Genomic DNA, 22,981 nt, shown 5'->3' on the forward strand with positions numbered 1-22,981 from the left:
ATATGTCATGGCAAGACTGAGCACAGCAATGAGACACAAGGTCGTTATACTGCATCAGCAAAGGCAAAGATTTCAAAGCAGACTGGGGTTTCAAGATGTGCTGTTCAAGCTCTTTTGAAAACAGGCAATGTTGAGAACCGTAGACGCAGTGGTCGGCCAAGGAAACTTAGTACAGCAGATGAAAGACACATTATGCTCACTTCCCTAGGAATCGTAAAATGTCCAGCAGTGCCATCAGCCCAGAACTAGCAGAGACCAGTGGGACCCAGGTACACCCAACTACTGTCTGGAGAAGTCTGGCCAGAAGTGACCTGATGGGCCATACCTCCGACGTGGAAACGAGGCCAAGCGACTTAACTATGCACGAAAACATAGGACCTGGGGTGCAGAAAAATGGCAGCAGGTACTCTGGAGTGATGAGTCAAAATTTGAAATATCTGACAGTAGCAGTTTGTTCACCTAAGGGCTGTTGAGCGGTACAATAAGTGTGTCTGCAGGCAACAGTGAAGCATGGTGGAGGTTCCTTGCAAGTTTGGGGCTGCATTTCTGCAAGTGGAGTTGGGGATGTGGTCAGGATTAATGGTGTCTTCCATGCTTAGAAACACAGGCAGATACTTGTCCATTATGCAATACCATCAGGGAGGCATCTGATTAGCCCCAAATGTATTCTGCAGCAGGGCAATGACCCCAAACATACAACCAATGTCATTAGGAACTATCGTCAGTGTAAAGAAGAACAAGGAGTCCTGGAAGTGATGGTACGGCCCCCACAGAGCCCTGATCTCAACATCATTGAGTCTGTCTGGGATTACATGAAGAGACAGAAGAATGTGAGGCAGCATACATCCACAGAAGATCTATGGTTAGTTCTCCAAGATGTTTGGATCAACCTGCCCTAAAACAACTGTGTGCAAGTGTACCTAGATGAATTGATGCAGTTTTGAAGGCAAAGGGTGGTCACACCAAATATTGATTTGATTTAGATATTTCTTCTGTAAATAAACAATTAAACTTTATATTTTTGAAAGCATTCTTACTTTACAGCATTTCTTCACACCTAAAACTTTTGCACAGAACTGTATATTAGGTGAATGTAGCCAACTTCAAATGCACGTCTAATAGAATGCATTACTGATTTTGGGAAAATTATGAACAGAGGTTAGGAAGCCAAGCCTAGAGGAAAAATTTAAATTTTTTTAAAGAAACAGTGTGTGGGATTTAGTGGCATCTAGTGGTGAAGACTAAAGACTGCAACCAGCTGAAACATCTCCCATGTGCCAAGCGTGAACTCTTGTTTAGAATCCCTTCACTGTTTAGGAGATTTTTACTGGGAGCCAGATTATCTACAGAGGTTTCTTCATCTCCAACACAAATGGATCCAGTAATTAAAACTGGTGAAAACCCAGAATAAAACTGGCGTCAATCATTACCCATGACTATTTATCTTTATCAGCGTCGTAGGGGGGCTGGAGCCTATCCCAACTGACATTGGGCGAAAGGTGGGGTACACCCTGGACAGGTCACCAGACTATCACAGCTCTGACACATAGAGACCGACAACCATTTACACTCACATTTACACCTACGGAAAATTTGGAGTCACCAATTAACCAGAATGTCTTTGGACTGTGGGAGGAAGCCAGAGTACCTGGAGAAAAACCCACGCTGACATGGGGAGAACATGCAAGTGTAATGGGTAGAAAAAAATGGCCTTATATTAGTTTAAAAAAAAAAAAAGTTACCCCCTTCTATTTTTATTGTATTAGTTTTCAGATAACATTTCCATGTATTTCACTTCACACCGGTAGATGGCGCTGTTGCACTGCTGCACCGTAGTGGGTTGCCGTGGAGACTGTAGCTCGAGCGCTTAAAAATAAACATCCAGTGCTTGAGAAAGACATCATTTCCGCATCTCCACTTCTTTCCAACCCACAGGTATATTTTTAAACCTTTCCAATCTCTGTTAATATGTATCAAAAGAGTATATCACCAGTTCGTTGTCTATGTGATGTATGTTGTCATGTTTTGTGTAGAAAGGTTATTATGATGTGTTGATATGTATTTGCCAGCAGCTTTAGCTAGCGAGCTAGCAGAAGCTAATTGAAGTTAGCATACCACCGTCAGTGAAGGTTCCGTTTTCTTGTCTTTCTGTACGGACTGTAAACAGTGTAGTTTCGATTGAACATCAGTATGTTTAAGTGTATGTAATGTCTATGTAGTCTCTCTGTACTTTGTATCATTTTGTTTTGCCGGTGCTCTGTTCAGTATATGTTTTGTTAGCCAGAGCCTGTCAACGTTCTATGGAGGCTACGCCGCCGTTAGTGGATGTGCGCGTGCCTGTAGACACACACGCAAACGGCAGACCGATGCGTTGTGTTGGTGATTGATTATCACACAGTCACATGAACAGTTTAAATCTTAATATAGTATTCTTGGCATTTGATCTATGAAAATGTTGTTGGTATTGTAATGTATTTCATAGACGTAATCCAATGTAGTCTCTGATCTGTTGTATGTATTCACTTTAAAGGAATAATCTAACAGATGGCAAGATAGCCATGTAGCCTAAGTCTACATACTTGAATGTACGATAGGAATTGTTTCAAGATGTAATATGATCCATAGTGCCATTTGTTGATGTGTATTTGATATATTATACAGTAAGACTGGTATCTATTTCACAGTATGTTATTAATGGGTTTTGTATTTTATCTGATAATATACCAATGCTTTACATATTGGTTTGTTTATTCTATTCAGTATATTTATAGACCATTTCTATATTGTATAGTCCATATAATGGCTAAAGTTGTGGTTTATGATCTCGTAGTATTATTGAGATATCTATATAATTATAGTGTATTTTATAATTGTATGTTTTGTTAATTGTCCAGTGTCCTAGTGTGTGCTAGGCCTATCTGTTGGCATTGTTATTGAATTATTTTTTTTTTTTAAAATAGAGGAAATAAACATCCAGTGCTTGAGAAAGACATCATTTCCGCATCTCCACTTCTTTCCAACCCACAGTGCTATCCAGCCTGTGGGCCTTGTACCTGCCCAGATTCCCCTAGGTCTGAGGCCGGTAACACAAACTTCACACAAAGTGGCCCAGCTGGCTGGTGGGTTTGAACCCAGAACCCTCTTGGTGTGAGGCAACATTGCTAACCACTGCTCAACAGTTTCACGTTGCAAATCCATTTTTCTCTGACGCTGCTTAGCTTGTTGCAGACCAGCCACTTACCCAGGACGTGCTAATGAGTGCTTACCATTTTTTGCAGATAATTTAAGATCCAAATATTCATGGGGCTTTTAGTGGGAGCCAAATTATTTGTAGAGGTCTCTTCCTCTCCCTTTTATGATACTGCTCGTCATGGCCAGGCTTCTTACTAAGGTGGCTGAAGTGGAAAAAATGAATGGCCCTATCTAGAGCCAGTGTTTGGTTTGTCCATTCTGTGCTCCTTTAGAAACATGGCGGTACAACATAGCGGACTCTGCGAACAAGGACCCACTCCCTGTGTAGATATAAACGGCTCATTCAAAGGTAACAAAAACAATATTTCCAGCTGACTATACACTAAAGAAAACTCATTCTACTAAAAATACTCATTATATAATATTATCCATTTCTGCCAATATGTCCCCATAAATCCTACACACTGAGCCTTTAATTTACCAGTGTTTACACATTTGCATTCGTCATAATGTTACAAAAGCAATCACTGACGTTCTACCTTCTGCTTCAGAAATGTGTGCCAGTGCAGTTAAACTCCCTGCTGATGTTTGGCTCCTTTATTTTCTCCACTCAGGCAAATGCTTGGCAGAGTGGAGACGCTGCCAAGGAGTTACTCTGTGGGTGTCACGTGCTGTGCTGCTGGACAAAAATCCTTAAAGACTGATACCCCCACCCTCCACCGCTGGAGCAGTGCCAGCAGAGCAAGAAGGATCACCAGGGTTCAAAGAGGCTGATACAGTTGATTAGTGGATGGTTTTGTTTCTTGTTTGCCTTCTTTGATGGAGAAGCATTGTCTAGTGTAAGTACATATACTCTAAATTGTTCACACTGGATGGTTTGCATTGTTTAAGTTCAGTCTCACTTTGTTTTCTTGGGCCATGGAGGATTTTTAAGGCAAATTATTCTTAAAATCTTTGTTCACACAAGTTTTCTGGCCTCTTGGTGATGGGCTGTGATGTATGAGCATTATTTTTATTCATCATACACACACTGTTTTTTATATTTTCTTACAAATGACAAAGACTCAGTCCATCAGACACTATATTATCATATACATATAAAAAATTTGATTCAGCATGTGGGGATGGATCATTGATTTTATTGTTTGCACTCATCTTGACATTCTGTCAAGCACAGCGAGGAAACATGGCGGGTGGTGCCCGTATCCATGGATACAGGCTGGAGATGGCTGAGAGGTTGGAGGGGCTGGGGGCTGGTACAGAGGAGCTGAGTTGGCAGGGGTCCTGGCAGTTCCGCTCTTTAATAGAGGTTTTTCTGCACGTAGGCGGCGATGTACTTGACGGCCAGCATGGTCTCCTCGCATGTGGGCTTGATCTGAGACTCGGGCAGCAGGAAGCCATAACGACCAGTGTCACGCAACTCAAAGGTGTAGGAATACTTCACTCCAAGGTCGTAGGCCCAGTCATCAGAGCCTCCAGCAGCGGGGTCTGAGGGCAGATAAGGAGAGGGGGATTATTCAGACTGGGATATGCTGATGACCTGGGACAGCCTGCATGTGTTTTCATACAAATACTGCTTTCAGGGGCCAAAAAAGTCTTTGATTGCTAGAAATAGCTTTCTCTCATGATGGGTCTTTTGTTGCCTCTAGAGGCCATGTCTCTCAAAAGAGGTTTGTGCATCGTGAACACATCATAATAAATATTCTTATTGGTGGAAAATAGACTATCAAGCTTTCTCTCAACACACTATTTCCCCATGGAGACCAATGCAGCTGCAATATTTGGTTTACTTACAGATGGTTGCAGCACCGGGTCCACTGGTGTAGCGAGTGCCATACAGACTACGCAGGGCAGCAGAGGCTCCCTCAGCAACCTTCAGCTATGATACAGAGAAGAAACAACAGTCAGATGTGTCAAACCAGTGGATCCCAACTGGTGGGTCACAGTCCAAAAGGGGGTCGCGGGTCCATTCTGAATGGACCGCAAGTGACTCGCAAAAACACACTTTATTTTGAAGAACGGTAAGTTTCTGGCATAGACATGTTATTGTGAATTGCCATTTCCTGCTGTAGAATAAGTGAGACAATGGACAGCTACTTGACAGACTCAGCAAACTAACTCGACAACATGGCCAAATGCAAGTATGATGCTTAATATATCAAACTGTGTGGACCTTGAACTAATGACTAAGGAAGAATCTGGACCTTGAGGCTACACGCACTTGGGAACCACTGTGTTAAAGGACCAATCAGTTTTTACTTTATAAAGTACTGATATATTCATCTGTGTTGCTGAATACTTAGACTTAGACATCACAGCAGAACATAAAATATCTTCATCTTGCTCCTAGCCCCATGATAATGTGTGAATTATGGGTGCAACTTCAGGCGTCGAACCAGAACTGCTGTTTTCCAGTGCAAACAGTACCTAACAGAAAGCTAATCCTCTTTCCTAGAGTGATTGGGACAAAAAACTTAGAACACACCACCTGTTACACCCCAAACGTGGTGACAGCCATCTTAAAGCATTAGTTGTTTTCCTTTTGAAACAAGCGCATTAGCACTTAGCTTGCCTTGTTACGTTAGCATACTGTTAAATTTAACAGAGCCCAAGCTAACATAGGTAGATGATTAATGAGTTGTTAGGACTCATAAAGAGACGCTGACGCATTTGCCTAACATTTAACATAATTCGGTATTAATTTTAGCTACGTGTAAAGTGACTAAACATGATGTTTTACAGCTCATGCTCCACTTGTCTGCCTTAACAGTTCTTTTGAAACAAGCGCATTAGCACTTCGCTTGCTTTGCTACATTAGCATAATGTTAGATTTAACAGAGCCCAAGCTAGTGTAGGTAAACACATACTCTTTCGAAAAGATGATTTATGACTTGTTACTACTCATAAAGAGACGGGAACTGCCCATTGGTTCGACATCCCATTGTTCCGACCATATTAAACTCATTGTTCCTAAGTCCGTTCCGAAATCATCATGATGCCCTGTGGTTAAGGTCTGGTTAGGTTTAGGCACAAAAACCACTTGGTTAGGGTCAGGAAAAGATCATGGTGTGGGTTAAAATGAAAAAGAAAGTGACAAACACATAAGCCGTGAGCCTGCTCCGCCTCAAGCCGGTCGCGGCGCACCATACGCCTGCCGCGAGCCGTTCAGCACCGCGGACAGTTGGACTAATGGGATGTCGAACCAATGGGCTGTCGAACCAATGACATGGACCCTAAAGAGACGCTGACACATTTGCCTAACATTTAACATAATTCGGTATTAATTTTAGCTACGTGTTAAGTGAATAAACATGACGTTTTACAGCTCATGCTCCACTTGTCTGCCTTAACATCACAGTTTACACATTTTTATAACTGCTGAGTTATTAAATCGAAGTTCTAGCCACTAAGATTAGCCACTGAGACAAACCATAGACAGTTAAAGCAACTAACTAGCCTACTGCTACTTCCACTATCTTAGCTGAAGTTGCACCTATAATCATTTCTACATTAACGGCCTCAGGAATAAGGTGGATAGGCTATTTCTAAAAAGTTAGCTAACATTAGCCTACACATGCTAGCTAACTGGGCGTACCAGACCAGGTAGGGTTGTGTCAGCAAAACACCTGAATTTAATGAGTAATGGAGCATTTTATTTCTCTAAATTGTTTAATTTTTAAGTGTAGGAGTGTAATACGTCTTTTAAAAGCTACATTATCTGGCTTTAAAGTGAAAAGACTTAGTACTATACAGAACCAAACAACTATTAAATACATCTGGTAGTAAGAATAGTAAATATATGTTTTTCCGCCTGCAGCATCCACCATCCATTTGATCAAACAAACATTTTTACTAATATTACAGAAAGTAGTAAAAAGGCTTCAGTGAGTTCCAACAGGAAATGAAAGCCCCAGAGAAATGCACGAGCAGGAAATTATATTTCTGGAAGAGCAGATGAGTTATGACAGATCCCTGGAGTTCTTTTGTTCTGCAATGTGTCAGAAGAGAGCTTAAATTACGAGTGAGTAATAGAGAGGCAGAGACGTGATCTGCCACAGTTCGTGTGAGAGCTGGAGCAGGGGTGTGAGTGTTAACTGTACACCCCAGTGAGAGGTAAAAGAGCCATGAGAGTGAGGCATATGAGCAGGGAGTAAATGATTTGCAGCAGCTAAGTGTGGCCTTTAGATAAGAGTCATTATGGGAGTGGGTTGAATTCTTGCTTAAGCTTTTGGAAACACCTTTAGAGATATGATAATCAGTTTCTATTATATTCATATAATATAACACCTTTTGTTCTGGAAGTTTTGACATGCAGCTAGGCTTTGAATTAAGATGCACACCTTACTGGAGATGCTCCCCATTGTGAAAACATTTTTACACAGAATAGTCTGCATCTAATGAGTGTAATTCCTATATAGATGTAATATAATTAAAATTCCAAATCTGCTGCTAATGTAAACCGCATAGTGACACTGGCAACTTTTACTTTTGATACTTGTCTGACGATAATTATATGAAGAGCCAGCGTCATCCAAAATGTCACATGCCTATGTCTGATGCAGTTAATCTTCTTATTATTGTGTTCCCGATGTATATGTTTCTATGAAAGGCTGTATAAAAGGCTGCTGCACTGTAGCGATGCATGTGACACTGCCATGATGGCTAATTATATAGTAAATGTGACTGACTGTTAATATAGACACTGTCCTTATTCAGCTGTACTGCATGTACGATATGCCAATTATGGCAGGTAATGACGACTTACCAGCTCACTGTGGTCGGCAGCCAGCTCAAAGGTGTAGGAGTAGGGGAAGAGCAGCAGCTGGGAGTAGGAGTGGATGGTGAGGTAAGCCTTGATGATAGACTTGTTCCTACGGATGAAGTCGGCGACGTTCTTGACCTCGATCTCAGACTCAGGTTTGTACCCACAGAAGGTGTCACTGCAGGGGTTGCTGGAGGCTCCGGTGGCTGTAATCAAAGTAACAGTAATGAAAACCATCGATAGACACTTTCTTCTTCTTGTACACATGGAGTTCAATTTACCTGCATTAAACTATAAAGCCAGTGAAAACACTTGTAAAATGTCTTATGTGGCTCTGGAGGGAGTTTGAGAAAGTACCTCTGACAATGTCATAGTGATGTTGTCAGGGTAACCTCTGTTTCAGCTTGAAACTAGACGTCCTCCAAGGCCTAACCGGAACCTAGGACCCAAGACACCTACAGTTTAGTAGTTTTAGTAGGGTCAGTTGGGTCTGTTTATCATCATGTGTAATACCCAAGTGGATCTAAGAAGACACCAGCAAGCCAAAGGTGGAGCCAAGGAAATACCATCTTCAATGGTGTGAAAAAGAAGCTTCAAGAAAATGTCTCAGGTCTCTCTCCTCTTGGACACACACCAGGTCGAGTCTTATTTCCCAGATTTCCAGGTCTATTAGGGTTCAGGTCTGTTATTCTGGACCTATGAAGACCTCTACTTAAGACTACAAATTTATACCAAAAAGCTTGCCTTACTGACGTTGCAAAATGTGGATTTGAAAGCTGGCACCAAGTTGCCTTGTGGGAAATGTAGGCTTGAAGGTTTTTGGGGTGTGACTTCTAATACGCACTAAAAGTCAAGATATCTGCTTCTCACGAGATACAATACAAAATCAATGGAGCACTTCTATAAGATATAAGGGGCACTTGAGTATAAAGTGTTGTACTTACTGCACCAGCCAGCGTTGAAGTTCCTGTTGGGATCGGCACCAATGCAGCTGGATCCAGATTTCCTGGAGCGAGTCTTCCTCCACATCCTGTTCTAAAGTCCCCAAGCGGAAAAAATAAACATGTCAGACATGCATTTAACAAATCAACAATTTCTTAAAATAAACAGCATTATATTTATTAGGTTAGACTATAAACTGAGGCTTGGAAGTGGAACATACGCTCTTGTGGGTGTAGTCGTAGCCATCAATGTTGAAGACGGGCAGAACAAAGACATCCATCTGGTCGAGCAGGCTGGTCATCTGAGAATCACTGCCGTAGGTGGACAGAGCCTGAGGAAGATTGGAAAAACATTCTGTGCTGTAATCACTGGAAGCCTCTGTATAAATGTTTGCCATGCCCATCCAGGTGTCCTCATTACCTCCTTGACAAACCACTGGCAGAAGGCAGGAGAGATCCACTCCCTGGCATGGATACCACAGTCCATGAAGATAGCGGGCTTGGTGGAGCTGGACTTCTTACCGAGCTGTGGTTGTTAAAAGTAATCATAAGCCATTTGTTAGATGTAATCGGTGGTAAACATAGTGAAAACTTTTGATATAGCAGGCTTGAAATACCTTGAGGACAGTCATGGGGCGTCCCTCGTAGGTGTTTCCAATCACCTGCTTGCTGATCAGACTAGGATTAGAGGAGGCAATGGAGTTGATCCAGGACTGGACCTGAAATTAAAGGGAGAAAAATAAGAACGGGAAATTACTGTCTGGCCAGGATATAGATTGCAACTGATGATCTATTTTCCCCTTACTTTGTCCCAGCTGTTGTACTTGGTGTAGCTGTGGGCTCTGGGAGAGGGCTTGTTGTCAGCCTGGTCATCGACAGCAGACTGCAGATCCTCAATAAGGACTCTATAGAGGGATTTAAGTGTTAAAACAGAATGTGCAAAAAATAAAACCTAATGTTTAAGTGACTTCTGTCTGGTTATTTACATGTGCTCCATGTCATTCTGCTGCAGGAGGGTGTACACCATATCCAGGTACATGGCAGGCACACGGACGTCCACATCAATGTCGATGGTCACCAGCTCAGCGCTCTCGGGGCTCCAGAAGTCAACCTGCAGATGGCGCCAAAGTCAAACACTTGAGCATGTTGAGATATTTAGATGGAAACTCCAAATTTCAGCCTCTCATTTGAAAAACAGTGAAGACTGAAAGACTTATTGTAAAGTGAATATGACATGAGATCCAGCAAATATAGACAGTAGTTCATCCAAGCATTCAAAAAGGTGCAATTTGATATGACATGCATATATGAATGGGGTATTCAGGGAATTGACCCAAAAAAGTAGGTCCAATTTAGCCACTTCCGCCTTGAGCAAACCAATTAAACCCCTGTAGTGAGTAAAGATAGCATTATAAGGTGTGTGGGTGTGTGAGAAAGCAGCAAGGTACCTCGATGCTCTTAGCCAGGTCCTTAATGAGGGTCACATGTTCATCAAGCACAGGCTTCAGACGGAAGACTTTCTCTCTATTGAAGAAAAAGAAATCACAAATATGGTGCAATAGCCCATTGCAGTTTTTGTGGTTCATATTACCAGGCAGCCTCTGTAACAGAACACTCTGTACATGTAGGAAGTGCAAACTGCACAAGTGCTGCCCTTTCGCAAGAATGAAGTGTGATGTGATTGTTTAGTGTTATTCTTCTGCAAGGTTCATAACCCATGATTGTTTCATGTTCAGTTCTATCTCTGAACTCATTTCAGTACAAAGTTTATATAAACTGAATTGCAGCTACATAAAGATATAGAGGCCGGATGTTTTTTGGGAGGCCTTACAGCAGTTAAAGGGTTACTGGTTTGTACAATACTGTTGAAATACCTTTGAGCAAATTAGTTTAAATAGGGACAAATCCTGTTTCGTAACCAGGACAACCTCCTGCTTTAACAATATTTTATTGCCAAAAATATTGAACTAGAAGTACTATTAAATGATGGCAGGCTTATTATAGTGACTCATAATGCTGGATACAGTACATCAGCGGTTTTCAAACTTGTTGTGCCCAAGGCACACAGTAGGGCCAGCCAAAATCTCAAGGCACACCTGTATCTATATCTGTACACAATAGCCTCTATAAGGTGTGTTATTACTCTTATCACGACATAAATGTTTGTTTTTATTTAATAATATATAAATAACAATTGGGAATTAACTATTACTCATGAAATATTTAACAAAATGATTCAAAAAATTAATTTTAAACTTTTTAAAATGACATCAAAGCACCAATTACACATCAATGTTAATGGGAAATAATGTAAGATACATTTTTAAAAATTAAATTAAACTAAATTAAATCAAATTAAATTAAACTAAATTGAATTTTTTTAGATCGAGTTTGCCTCTTTATTAGAAAATGGGTGCCACAACATACTGATACAGTCTATTAAAAAATCATATAAAATCATCATAATTTTTTGCATAGTCCCAGTTGAATATTTCAATAATAATGTGTGGTTATCACAAAATCACATGGCACACCTGGATTTACATATGGCACACCATGTGAGAACCACTGCAGTACGTAGTTGATCTACTAGTTAAAGGAGTATTTCACCCACAAAATTACTATTTGCATATTAATTAGTCACGCTGTGTTACATTGAATTTGTGAAGAAAAACTTGCTTCTGCAACAAACAGCAAAAATATTGGCTTATTGATTGACCGGGGAACATAAAACAATCGCAAAACTATATCAAAATATCTGTTAACAAATAATCCAAGGCTTATTTATCCAGTCATATGCTCAATACTTCTCAAACACATGCATTGTTGCTGAATCATTACTATTTAAAACTGAACTAAAAATAAAACTCAATGCTCTTTTCAAATCCAGACTCTAACACTAAGGTTTTTAGCAAAAATGCATGTGTTTGGAAAGTACTAAGCATACGACTGGATAAATGAGACTTGGATTATACTGTACCAGCTGTGTGAGTTTGTAAATGGATGTTTTGATATAGTTTTGCTGTTGTTTAACAAGGTCCCCAATTGATCATTAAATCAAAATGTTCAATGGGACACATGGGAATAAGAAAAAAAAATTTCCTTACAAAGTCAAGGTAACAAGGCATGATGGATTTACGAGTGGTAATTTTGTGGGTGAAGTGTTCCTTTAACATTGGCTAATACTGTCCTGTAATAAATAGTAGATAGGTCAAGAGTCATGGCCGCGTATGTTATCATCCTTGCTCAATGCAAAGTCATGATTAGCACTCCAATTTAGACATTATTATAGCAATAGTGTGACATATAATTCACAGAAATATAATGTTTGCTTTGACAAAGACTAGAGATTTACCCCTCAAAGCGAGTGACGTCAGCCACGGCAACAGCCACCAATCCAAAAAGCAGGAGGACCTTCATGTTGTCAGTGAGGCTGAAGTCACCGCTTGGCAGCACTTATAACCCTGACCTGCCGCCCATCCACCAATCATCATCTGTGATGTCACACATCCTCCCAAAAAGCCACCTGCTATTTTTAGGTGCTACGTGGAGGAACGGGGGCCGACATGATGCACAGTCAATGATTAATCGATGCTCGAGGTGCTCAGGGAAACTCTGAGCCAAGGTCACTTGATTCGAAGTTGTAATAGCTACTTAATGTGACATCAGCTGTTATTTCTGGTAACTAATGACACATTTTAATGACGAATCACTTCTTTTACTGAGGTTTTTTTCATTTTATTCATATTTTCATATATTCACAAACTGTACATTTACAGAGTAAGAAAAAAAGAATCTATCAACATGTTTAAATACCACAAAGACAACCACCAGAGGTATTAACAATGATCACCCTGCCTGGAGTGTTTGTGTAGGACTCTTATTTATACAGCATGTTACTCCCAGACTGGGCAACATTTCAGCAATCGTATCATGCAAACACTTAACCACATATATTATACAGGAACAAGTTACCATCGTCAAATATGTTACTAACTGATATAAACTTACATCACAATGTTGCTACACTTTAATTGTTCCATATGCACAGCTGCTGACAGATCATACATTGGTGGCTTATGATTTTTTTTTTGGCCTCTTTGCTGAGCACTTGATCACTGTTCCAACTGGTGAAAGACCTGCTGAGCACACAGAATGGTTATCACTGGACAATATATTACTGCACCGTATCCTTACGGCGACAAAATTCTGCAGTACATGCATATCTTATATAAATAATGGGATAAGCAATCTGTAATTATGTATAGTCTTTTCTTGCATGGCAGTACTCCTGGATGTTTTTTTTTTACAACATGTGTCAGTGACACTGACTTCATTTCCCGTAACTGGAGTGAAACACTTGAATGCATGACTGTGACAAGCATGAGTGTTGTGTGACATGTGGTGGTTTATGAATAATTGTTCTGCAGATAAGCTCTGTACAAAGTAGTGAATGTCTCTTGGACTCACAGAGGAACATGAATACAACATTTCAGCCATTCTGCATGGTTCAGTGCTTGGTAATACAGTTGGGGTTTTAAAAGCATGGAATGTCTCCATCCCCGGCTCCTTAACCACAGACCAAAAGACCGGGGAGGGTGAACTTGTACCCTCACTCTTTTTTTTTCTCCCCCCCTTCACTTAACGTCAGGGGAGGCCTTACTTTTGGCCGTGAGGCTCAGTGCCTCAGAGGCACGAAAAGACAGGGCGCTCATCTTGGAGCTGATGCTCGGGTGAGGCCCTGTGGCTCCACTCGGCGAGCAGCGCAACAGACGCACCAAGTTTTTGCGAAAGTTGTGCCCAACAAAGCCGTACACGAGGGGGTTGACACAGCTGTTAAAGTAGGCAATGCAGATGGTGAAGGGCATGGCGGTGTCGATGATATCCAGGATGGTACAGTTCTCCACCAGTTTCAGCTGGGTGAGGATTTGCATTAGGTGGAACACCTGATGGGGCATCCAGCACAGGAAGAAGGCCAGGAGAGCTGCTGCAAGCATGCGCAGAACCTCGTCATCACGGGAACGGGAGCTTTTCTGGATGTGCCTCTTCCCCAGCAGCGCCCGTCCGATGAGGCAGTAACAGGTGATGATGATGATGAAGGGCACCAGGAAGCCCAGCAGGCTTTTCATCAGGCTGATGGCCAGCAGGAGCTCTTTCAATCTTAAGGCATCTTCGATATTTGGGTGCAGAATGCCACACACTGTAGTGTAGTTTGTGATTTTGTGGAGATCCCTGGTCATTGCTGTGGGCACAGTAAGCACAAAAGCAAAAAGCCAGATCACCACACAGGTAATTCGTGCGTACACCACGGTGCGGAACCTGCGTGATCGCATTGGGTGGACTATGGCGAGATAGCGGTCCATGCTGAGCGCTGTGAGGAAGAAGATGCTGGTGTAGAGGTTAAACGTCACCAGCCCTGCACAGGCCTTGCACAGGAATCCTCCAAAGGGCCAGTGATAGCCTATGGCTGTAGATGTGGCCCACATGGGCAGAGTGATGAGGAAGGTGAGGTCAGAAACAGCAAGATTGAGCACAAATATGTTGGCCACCGTCTTGAGCTTCATGTAGCAGTAGATGACGGCCACCACCATACTGTTTCCGACAATGCCGATGACAAAGATACAGCTGTAGACGATGGGTACCAGGGTGAAGATGAATTCATGCGTTCCAGACATGCCGCAATCCAGAGATATCCCTTCTGTCGTTATATTCGTCATTTTCCCTTTTTAGTGCCAGATCCTGGGACTTTTAAACAGGGGGCCCTGTCGGCAGGGTGCGTCTGTGGTGACTGATACAGGCCTTGGGCGAGGGCCTCAGCGAGTCCTATAAAAGAAACACAACAAAAATGTCACAGGCAGTCTAGGGGAAGAGCCATCATTACCGCTGGCATGGTCCATAAACGCTAATCCACACAAGCACCAATGAAAGTGCTCACCCTACACCAGCTCATTAAAGACCTGCACATTAAAGCCATCCTGACGCTTTATGTTATTTCTGTAAAATAAGAAGCCATGAAAAACAGATGTTGTATGTTATTCAATATTCCAAAAATGCCCTTTGAAACATCATTATTCAGACAGTCTGCATTCTCCCCGCTCCTTTAAATCGTGTCTCGGCTAATGAATGGCAACAGTAAAACAGTACAGTGTTTATCAAATGGCCCGTCCATCTGGGTGGACTGTCAGCACCCGGAAGGAGAACATTTATGCCTTGTGTTACGACCTGTGTTAATGAAGACTGCATGGCAAAGTGCGAGCTTCGATAACAACACCATTAAACACTGAGGTACTGAGGGAGGAGAGAGAAAGAGAGGGTTGAGGCTCCAGTCACTGTAAAAAAAAAAAAAAAAAAAAAAGACATGTCACGTTTCAAACCCTTGGTGTGCAGAGATACATTGTACCCAGCATGAGAACTTCTAATCAGCACACACCTAAACAAACAGGACAGCAGGGATTCGGCTCTGTGGAAACTTTGCTCTGTGAGAAAATCAAACCTGCGTGCTGCGGAAAATTTGCCTCGGGGCTAGTTTTTGCTTCATTTGTAGCAGCAGAATGTGAAATGGGAATTAAAAAAAAAAATTCTTCCCTTTGTTGAGAGTCTTTATGTTTAATAGAATGGCTTAGTGAGTGTCATTAGTGGGGCTGATGTAATAATATTAGCATAAGCCTCATATAGTCTATTGCTATAGCTGCAAAGATAGTTTCTGGTACTAATTACATAAAAATGACAACGTGTTTGTAGCAACATTAAAACTAAATAGATGCCTGGGGAAAACGTGCTCTGGATTTGGGGCTCAAAAGAGCACAGAAAAAATAACTTATGGGCTGTTTTTTGGAATATGAAGTTGACTATGTTGTGTAATACAGATAAAATGTAGACTACTGTGTGTGCTGCCACAATAAAAAATCCTCTGATTCCAGTTTGGCTAAACTAAGCAGGTGTCTTGCCACAAGATGGCATTCTAGCGCCAAGATTTTACTCTCCCCACATCTCACAGCTGATCCAGTCCAGTGATATCATCATGGAAATTATTGACAATATTGACAAAATGGCTTTTGCTTCTAAAGGAAGCCGTTGCTGCTTTTACAGCTACTGTGGTCTACTTACTGAAAGCACTATTATAAACCTTCCCTATCTGCATGCCTGTTGCACTCTGGTTGCCATTAAGCCCGTTTAAACCCTTCCAGTAGAACTATTTTATCTCCTAGTCAAAGATCTGCTAATTTTCCACTGGGTTTGAGCGCATGAATTCTTTGAAAAAACCCCTCCGTGCACTAAAGCAACTACCGTATCGGTTGCAGATGTGGGGACTGTTGAGTGTGGAAGATGTGTGGGTGCCAAGGGCAACAGAATAATGAAATATCTCTGCGAGCTTCCTGCACAGACCCCGCTGTAGTAGGTAGGGTAAAGCACCAACACAGATGTCACTGCTTGGATTTACTGTACATGTGTTTTCTTTCTATAATGATTATAACAGTGGGTGGCTGTAAATTTAAACTATACAGAGGAGAGCGACAAAACACATATCAGTTTCAGAGTTTAGGGATATAAAACCGTTTAAGAAAAATCTCTTGATGCTGAGAAGATTTTCTGGTGACCACAAATGGAAATATGGGAGAAAATGGACACCACATGCCTTTTAGCATTATTGGAAAGGCTGGCACTTTAACTGCCAGTATTTTTCCATGAGGGAGATGCTCAAGGTGAGGGGACGTGTGCGCGCAGAGAGCATCAACAAGGCTGAAAGTTATTGCTGCCTATGTATGTAAGTAAGCCCCATAATAAAGGTGAGGTGGCACCGACAGAAGGTAACTCGGAAGCAGGTGATTTAGTGTGGCTGTATCCAGTGAGCTATAGCTCGGGAGTGAGATGGCACATTACTGAATGACAGCCATAAACCCTGGGTGACCACAGACAGGAAGGTAAACACCCACTTCACAAGGTCCATGGGCCAAGCTGCATCCTCTCAGACAAGACAAAGGATTGTGAGGCCATGCGCCATTTGCAAACACACAGCTGCTTACAGTGAATGATAAAAATCAGGAATGGGAGGAAGTTTGGGGACGTTTCTGCTCCTCAGAGACTGACTCCTGAATGGCACCGCAGTGGCAACATTCCACGTCTAATCCTATTTTGGGGTTTTAAAATGGAGCTCCTTGCAGGGATCATGGGAATTTCTTGGAAAGCTAAACCGAGGAAAATTAAGATCACAGCCGAGTTAGACTGAGTTTAGATAGCATTGTGGTTCCCATCAACAGAGCTATCTGAGGCTGCTCTCGACCTGAACACCCGGCTGCTCTGACATGAGCACCACCATCTGGCTGCCCATAGAGAGAGCCACTAAAATGTCTGGTTGATGGAGTTAATGATTTATATCGGCCCATTATAGAGTGAGGTTCATCTTACTGGGAACAGCCACCAACCTCATGATCTTCCTCTCGTTAAGGCCTCGTTTCAGGCCTGTTAGGTCAACAGAACGTTTTGCAAAAACGGGTGCTGCCCCATTTTGCATCCTGTATCTTCAAGCATTTTGCAAGAATACAAATTAAACACTCAACTTCCCAACATCAACAAATGGCAGCCTTGAAACAACTTTGCAGCTTAAAGGTCCAGAGTGTAGGATGTAGGGGCTTCTATACATGCAAAGAGAAACTGTTTTCTTTGGTACATAGTCACCTGAAACTAAAAATTTGTGTTTTCATTACCTTAGAATGAGCCGTTTATATCTACTTATGCAGTGGGTCATCCGCCATGTTGTTTCTACAGTAGCCCAAAATAGGGCTGCTCCCTAATAATAAACCAAATGTCAGTCAACCAGAAAGGTCATTAGTCTGCAAGATTTCATTGGTCACTTAGTCGCAAGAAAACAAACAAAAAAAAAACCATGAAACTCCATTAGGAGCTGCACCATGACAACATAAATCAATTCAAATAAACACAAGAAGTTTGTGCTCTAGAGAAAGGATCAGCACTCAGTGAATAACCTCCTAAGCCCTATGATAAGCTATTATGGCAAGGCTGAACTATACAGACCAGTGAGCAGTGATAACTAACATGTCTTTGGGGTCATCGGGTGGGAACCTCCTTTCACCAGTGTTTCGTCTAGTTGGTCCCACGACACCTCCAGGAGGCTAGACAGTGATCTCTGGCGTCCCAGAGACACTCCCCTAATGCCAGGTTTCACTGCTCCCCACACCAACCCAACAACCTCCTTTACCTTACTTACACATGGCTTTCTCAGCCCAAACAGCCATGTGTAAGTAAAAACCTATATGAGTGGACCATGTGGGAATTTAATTTGAAAGGACAGAAACATGAAGTGGCCATGCTCAGCAGTCAGACAGGAGTTAATTTCCAGGGCTGGTACCTGCGGTTATTCCACAGGCTAGTTAATAACATGTCGGGCAGGAAATCCAAAGTGTGGGATCATTTTGAGAAGGTGAAGGACGAACCCAAGGTGATATGTAAACTCATCTTCATTGGTCGACTACAAACATGACGTATCATCTGAAACATGGAAGTAGCTACATGCCCATTAGCCGACAGCGTCATTAACAGGCGGCTCGCTCAGTGTGTGACGTGCACTTGTAGATAAAATATAGGCCTATATTAATGAAGGTTCATTAGGACGGTTTTGTGTTTCTCTGTAATGTAGCACAGTGTTAACAATGTTACTGATACTATTGTAATGTAGCACAGTGTTAACAATGTTACTGATACTATTCTTTCTCACACCTTGAACTCAAACCTTTGTGTTGTCCCACCCAAAAAATATGTAATCGAATAATCAAATTAATATTGTAAACATGCGGGTTACTAGTGGACTAATAGCCCTAAATGGCAACCATTGGTCGGCTAGGAAAATTCTTAGTCGGGGGCAGCCCTGGCCCAGAATGCACAAACCAAATGCTGGCTCTAGATAGGGTCATTTCCGGTTTTGCGTCTTCATCATAGCTCTCCTACATACTTGGCATATAAGAGAAGTCTCAGTTGGCTGCAATCTGCAACTTCACCACTATATGCCGCTAAATCTTTCGTACTAGACCTTTAATAGGTCATTATCACTCAACCAAACTGTCAAAATAAATGTTGGCAAGATTTGTATGCTATTATGTGTCTGTGTATGTGTGCTATGGTTGATGTGTGGTTATGCTTACGTACAAGAAACACTTAGTGATGGTTAGGGTAAGATCATGTTTTGGCTTAAAAAAAATTGTGGTGGCACAATCATGGCTGGAAATGCTGCCAATGTCTTGCAAGGAAATAATGTTTTTGTTGGTCTCAAACAGTGGTCTGCAGCTTGGCAGTTGTCTCGCCCATGCAGATGTCACACCATCCATCATCCCCTACACTTCATGATGACCAAATCAGCTCATACACGTAATCAGAACTATCCTCCTGAGATCCTTGGGTTTACTGCACCTCACAATTCATTCTGCTTAACTTTGACCTGTTGTCCTCGTTTGTGGACACTTTTTTGTGCCATCTAGTGGCAGTAAGAGCTCAATACACTTATCCATGTAAAAACAAAAAGCCAACCATCTCTGCCAAGTCAGTCTACAGTCATTCCCGACACAAAAGTGGGCAAGGTCCAAAACCTGATCGCATTTTATTGTTGAAACTTGTTTATTTATGATTAATAAAGTTTGCAGTTTGATATGGCAACACTGAGACAGCTAGGACACTGTTAATAAGAAAGGACTAGTCTGAAGACATTGGGACTTTATTATTGTCTCATCTAAGGACACTAGGACTTTATTGTTGACAAGGTTTCATTTTTTTATACTTGTCAAGTCCTACTGATCCCAAATAGCTCGGAGAAATTGGAAATGCACGCCAAACAAAAGTTCAGGTTTCAGGAGGCTATAAGACTTTAAACACATTAATATGATACAGGGTTCCTGCACATTTTCACTGTCAAAATATAAAAACCTTTCCATGACTTTTTAAGGACCCATAATAACATTTTTTTTCCTGCACCACTTGCCCAGCGTTTTTTAAAACATATCAGTTTCAAACTTTTGTCAAACATATTTTCAGCTTGCTAGAGAGAGACAGAACTTGGGGAGAAAATGGAGAAACATACGTGATGGCAAACAAAACGTCACACATCGACTCATATTGGAGCTTCGTTACATTGACAGCTACAAAAACTAAATTTGCCATCATGTTACATTATGTAGATGGTTATCCACAGACGATTACTGTAAGAAATTTCGATGACTTTTACAAGACTTTCAATGATTTTTACTAATTCCAAGACTTTTCCAGGCTTGGAAAACATGACTGTGATATTCTATGACTTTTCAAGGTTTTCCATGACTGTGGGAATCTTATATGATTACAAATGTAACATATCCGAGGTTTGCAGAAATGTGTAATCCCAACATTTTATTCTGGTGACTGGGCTTTATTACTCCTTCTAGAGCAATAATATGGGTGTCAGAAAGGGTTGTGCACCTCGACCGCAACTCACTTCCTCCTCTGTCTCAGCTTACAGGGCCCCCCTTCGCTGAAGAGTTTTTAAAGTAGGGAACTTGACCGAACTCACTGACTGCCAAATGTTAAGTGCGATGTGGCCATGCAATTAAGTTCATTGCCGTTTTTAAAAAAACGCACCAAACAATCACGTTTCTCTGTTTAAAAATGTGCATTTTATACATATATGGTCAAAAAGAGAAAAAACAGAGGTTTTTGATTAAGCGTGTGTGTGTATGTGTGTGTGTGTGTGTGTGTGTGTGTGAGAAAGACAGAGAGTGAGAGTGATAGTGTCCATGAGCTAAATGAAGACTTGACGTCTGCTTGCCAGAGAGGAGCTAATGGACATATTGGCTTCAGAAATCATGTCTGCATTTTTTTGAAAACTGCACTTTCCTACGACTTCCACAATTAGACAGCACAAACGTCAGCCTGTAAAGCGTCCCCTCATTTCCTGTACAGTATTTTATGAAACATGCCACTGGCGCCTTCAATTACAATAACATCACAAGTTATAAATCCATTCCTCTCCTACTTATTTACAATCACTGAGAGAGATAGTTTGTAAGGAGATTATTTCACTGCAGAACCTGAGATGATATTAAATAACACGTATACTGGCTCTCAGGAGTAGCTTTAGTCTCCAACATAGAAACACTAGGGGGGAAAGTAAGCGCCTATAAAAGTGAAACCCATACAGAGCTCTTGGTTTTAAGAGCGTGATGTTCAGCCTTCACTCTGAAGCCACAATTTCTTTTCCTCATGTTCATTCTCCAGCATTTCCCCCTCAACATTCAGACCTATCTCTCTCTGTGTCACCTGTTCTTCCTCCTCTTTTCCTCAGTTACCTCACCCTGCTACTCCACAGCCAACAAGTCTCCTTCACCATCTCATCTTTTCCCTGCATGTTTTGGGATTAAACTCTTCATAAAGAGAGGATTTTTAGGCAGCGCACAGCTACTGTTTATCAGGAAGTGGATTAAATTCTCTCTGGGGGATATGAGACAGTGTAAACTTCACTATAGACTCCATCCCTCTCTTCTTATAGTCTGCATTGCGCAGTTCTTCACATCTCTGCCGCGCAGCTACAGTAGTTATAGTAAACGCTCTGCACACACAGGACTTTCACATGAACAACTTGACCAAACGGCAACAACAGGTGGCACCGATAAAGTCAGTGAATGCATTTAATAAGTCATTTTGTTGTATGCATTCACAACGTGCGTGCGTTCCCATGGTAATATCAGAGATTTTCAACAAAGGGCTGATGAGATCAATATTTACAGACACTGAAACCTTTATATGCAGGCGTTGGAAGATCAGAAACATGTAAACACAGCTGTAAGTACTTATAATGAGTTTATCTAATGAGAGAGGCTGGTGCAAAAAAAAGTTAAATTTCAGAAGTTGATTGAAAAAGTTGGCAAAACATCCCCCTGAAAATGAGATAACGTGAGGTCTTACCTGTGGTGCTGAACCAGGAGGCAGTTGATGCTTCAGAGCAGGACAGACAGAGAGACCACCGCAGTGTGCCAGTGGCTGCCTCTGATTTAACTTAACTGGTGGAGCGAGACGAGCAGGAATACCGTCTGACACACAAACACCCCCCCTCCACCCCCTCCCCTCACCCCACTACTCTCCTCTCCCTCTCTCTCTCTCTCTCTCTCTCTCTCTCTCTCTCTCTCTCAGACACACACACACACACACACACACACTGCAATGATGAATGAATTTCCTTGGAGCCAGTCAGCAACGTATTGTCCTGGCCCATCTTTTTCTGTGGCCATCAGCCTGCACACACACACAAACACACACAAGATCTTACACAATAGCACCTCTCCTCCACCTCCTCCTCCTCCCCTCTCTGCTCCTCCTCCCCAAGCACCATCCCTCTCCCCTCTCCCTTAATGTCTGCTTTTAATCACTCACTTTCTCTTTCATATGAAATTTATTGCCACCTTCGACAGGTACAGCTGACTAAAGCGCCAAATCCAGGCCTGTTGCATGATCTTTTGAGGCCGCTCAATTCAGCCTTACAGTTTAATTAACCCGACATGCACGCAGGCCTAAACAGCACTTTGGTTGATCTTACTTTAATATCTCAATCACCTCTCCTTCCTCCACCATAGCACTCATCTCTCATCCCATGACAGTCCCCTGTCCATTGTCTTTGGCACAACATGAAAGGAATGTCCAGGCTTCGATTGTGATTGGACCTGTCGACACACTATTAATAGCCGCCACGAGCTCGCCCTTGGCTTGGATCGGGTGTATCGGGGGCCCGGAGGTGGGGGAAAATGGTGAGGTGGAGCTGGAGAGTTTGGTTACTGCTTTTCTTTTACTCCTTGCTGGGCTTCCTCAGAACATTTCCCGTTTTTCAGTGGGATTCAGTTGTCACTCATTTGTCAACTTTTTTCGTAAGGAGGTGGATGTATTGTTGGAGTGTGTGAACGTGGGTGACCGGGCTGACAGCTCCCTGCGGTCAAGGTGGCTTTGTTGAGGCTATTTAAGCGAGAGTGTGGCCCATGCTGATAAATGTGACTGGTAAAACTGTACGGCAACGAATAATTTCATAGAAGAATTTGAGTGGTGCCAAAGGGAGGAATTT

General features: G+C 42.0%; 2 protein-coding genes and 1 long non-coding RNA gene across 3 annotated transcripts; 1 reads left to right on the forward strand and 2 right to left on the reverse strand.

Annotated features, from left to right (window-relative positions):
- Positions 1-1,883: 1,883 nt before the first annotated feature.
- On the forward strand, positions 1,884-4,196 carry LOC126397679 (uncharacterized). The gene is made up of 3 exons (XR_007570689.1): positions 1,884-1,935; positions 3,465-3,541; positions 3,807-4,196. It is a non-coding gene; the product is annotated as an uncharacterized LOC126397679 (long non-coding RNA).
- A 115-nt stretch (positions 4,197-4,311) lies between these two features.
- cpb1 (carboxypeptidase B1 (tissue)) lies at positions 4,312-12,325 on the reverse strand. The gene is made up of 11 exons (XM_050056607.1): positions 12,251-12,325; positions 10,344-10,419; positions 9,882-10,006; positions 9,701-9,800; positions 9,513-9,614; positions 9,317-9,421; positions 9,117-9,227; positions 8,899-8,989; positions 7,958-8,160; positions 4,987-5,071; positions 4,312-4,680 (listed from the first exon to the last, which is right to left on the reverse strand). The coding sequence occupies exons 1-11, from the start codon at positions 12,313-12,315 to the stop codon at positions 4,493-4,495; spliced, it is 1,251 nt and encodes a 416-aa protein (XP_049912564.1). The 5' UTR covers positions 12,316-12,325; the 3' UTR covers positions 4,312-4,492.
- Positions 12,326-12,623: 298 nt separating this feature from the next.
- agtr1b (angiotensin II receptor, type 1b) lies at positions 12,624-21,975 on the reverse strand. The gene is made up of 2 exons (XM_050056581.1): positions 21,838-21,975; positions 12,624-14,718 (listed from the first exon to the last, which is right to left on the reverse strand). The coding sequence occupies exon 2, from the start codon at positions 14,610-14,612 to the stop codon at positions 13,533-13,535; it is 1,080 nt and encodes a 359-aa protein (XP_049912538.1). The 5' UTR covers positions 14,613-14,718; positions 21,838-21,975; the 3' UTR covers positions 12,624-13,532.
- Between the last annotated feature and the right edge of the window lie 1,006 nt (positions 21,976-22,981).

Source organism: Epinephelus moara, chromosome 11 (assembly GCF_006386435.1).
Source record: "Epinephelus moara isolate mb chromosome 11, YSFRI_EMoa_1.0, whole genome shotgun sequence".
In the NCBI taxonomy this organism is placed as follows: Eukaryota; Metazoa; Chordata; class Actinopteri; order Perciformes; family Serranidae; genus Epinephelus; species Epinephelus moara.

What these genes read in the sequence shown, in the direction of transcription:
- cpb1 (XM_050056607.1), bottom strand. Translation starts at nt 12,315, where the DNA reads ATGAAGGTCCTCCTGCTTTTTGGATTGGTGGCTGTTGCCGTGGCTGAC. An exon ending in ACCTGGCTAAGAGCATCGAG is followed by an intron (nt 10,007 to 10,343) that starts GTACCTTGCTGC and finishes CGCCATCTGCAG; the next exon opens with GTTGACTTCTGGAGCCCCGA. An exon ending in CTGCCGACCACAGTGAGCTG is followed by an intron (nt 5,072 to 7,957) that starts GTAAGTCGTCAT and finishes TCTGTATCATAG; the next exon opens with CTGAAGGTTGCTGAGGGAGC.
- agtr1b (XM_050056581.1), bottom strand. Translation starts at nt 14,612, where the DNA reads ATGACGAATATAACGACAGAAGGGATATCTCTGGATTGCGGCATGTCT.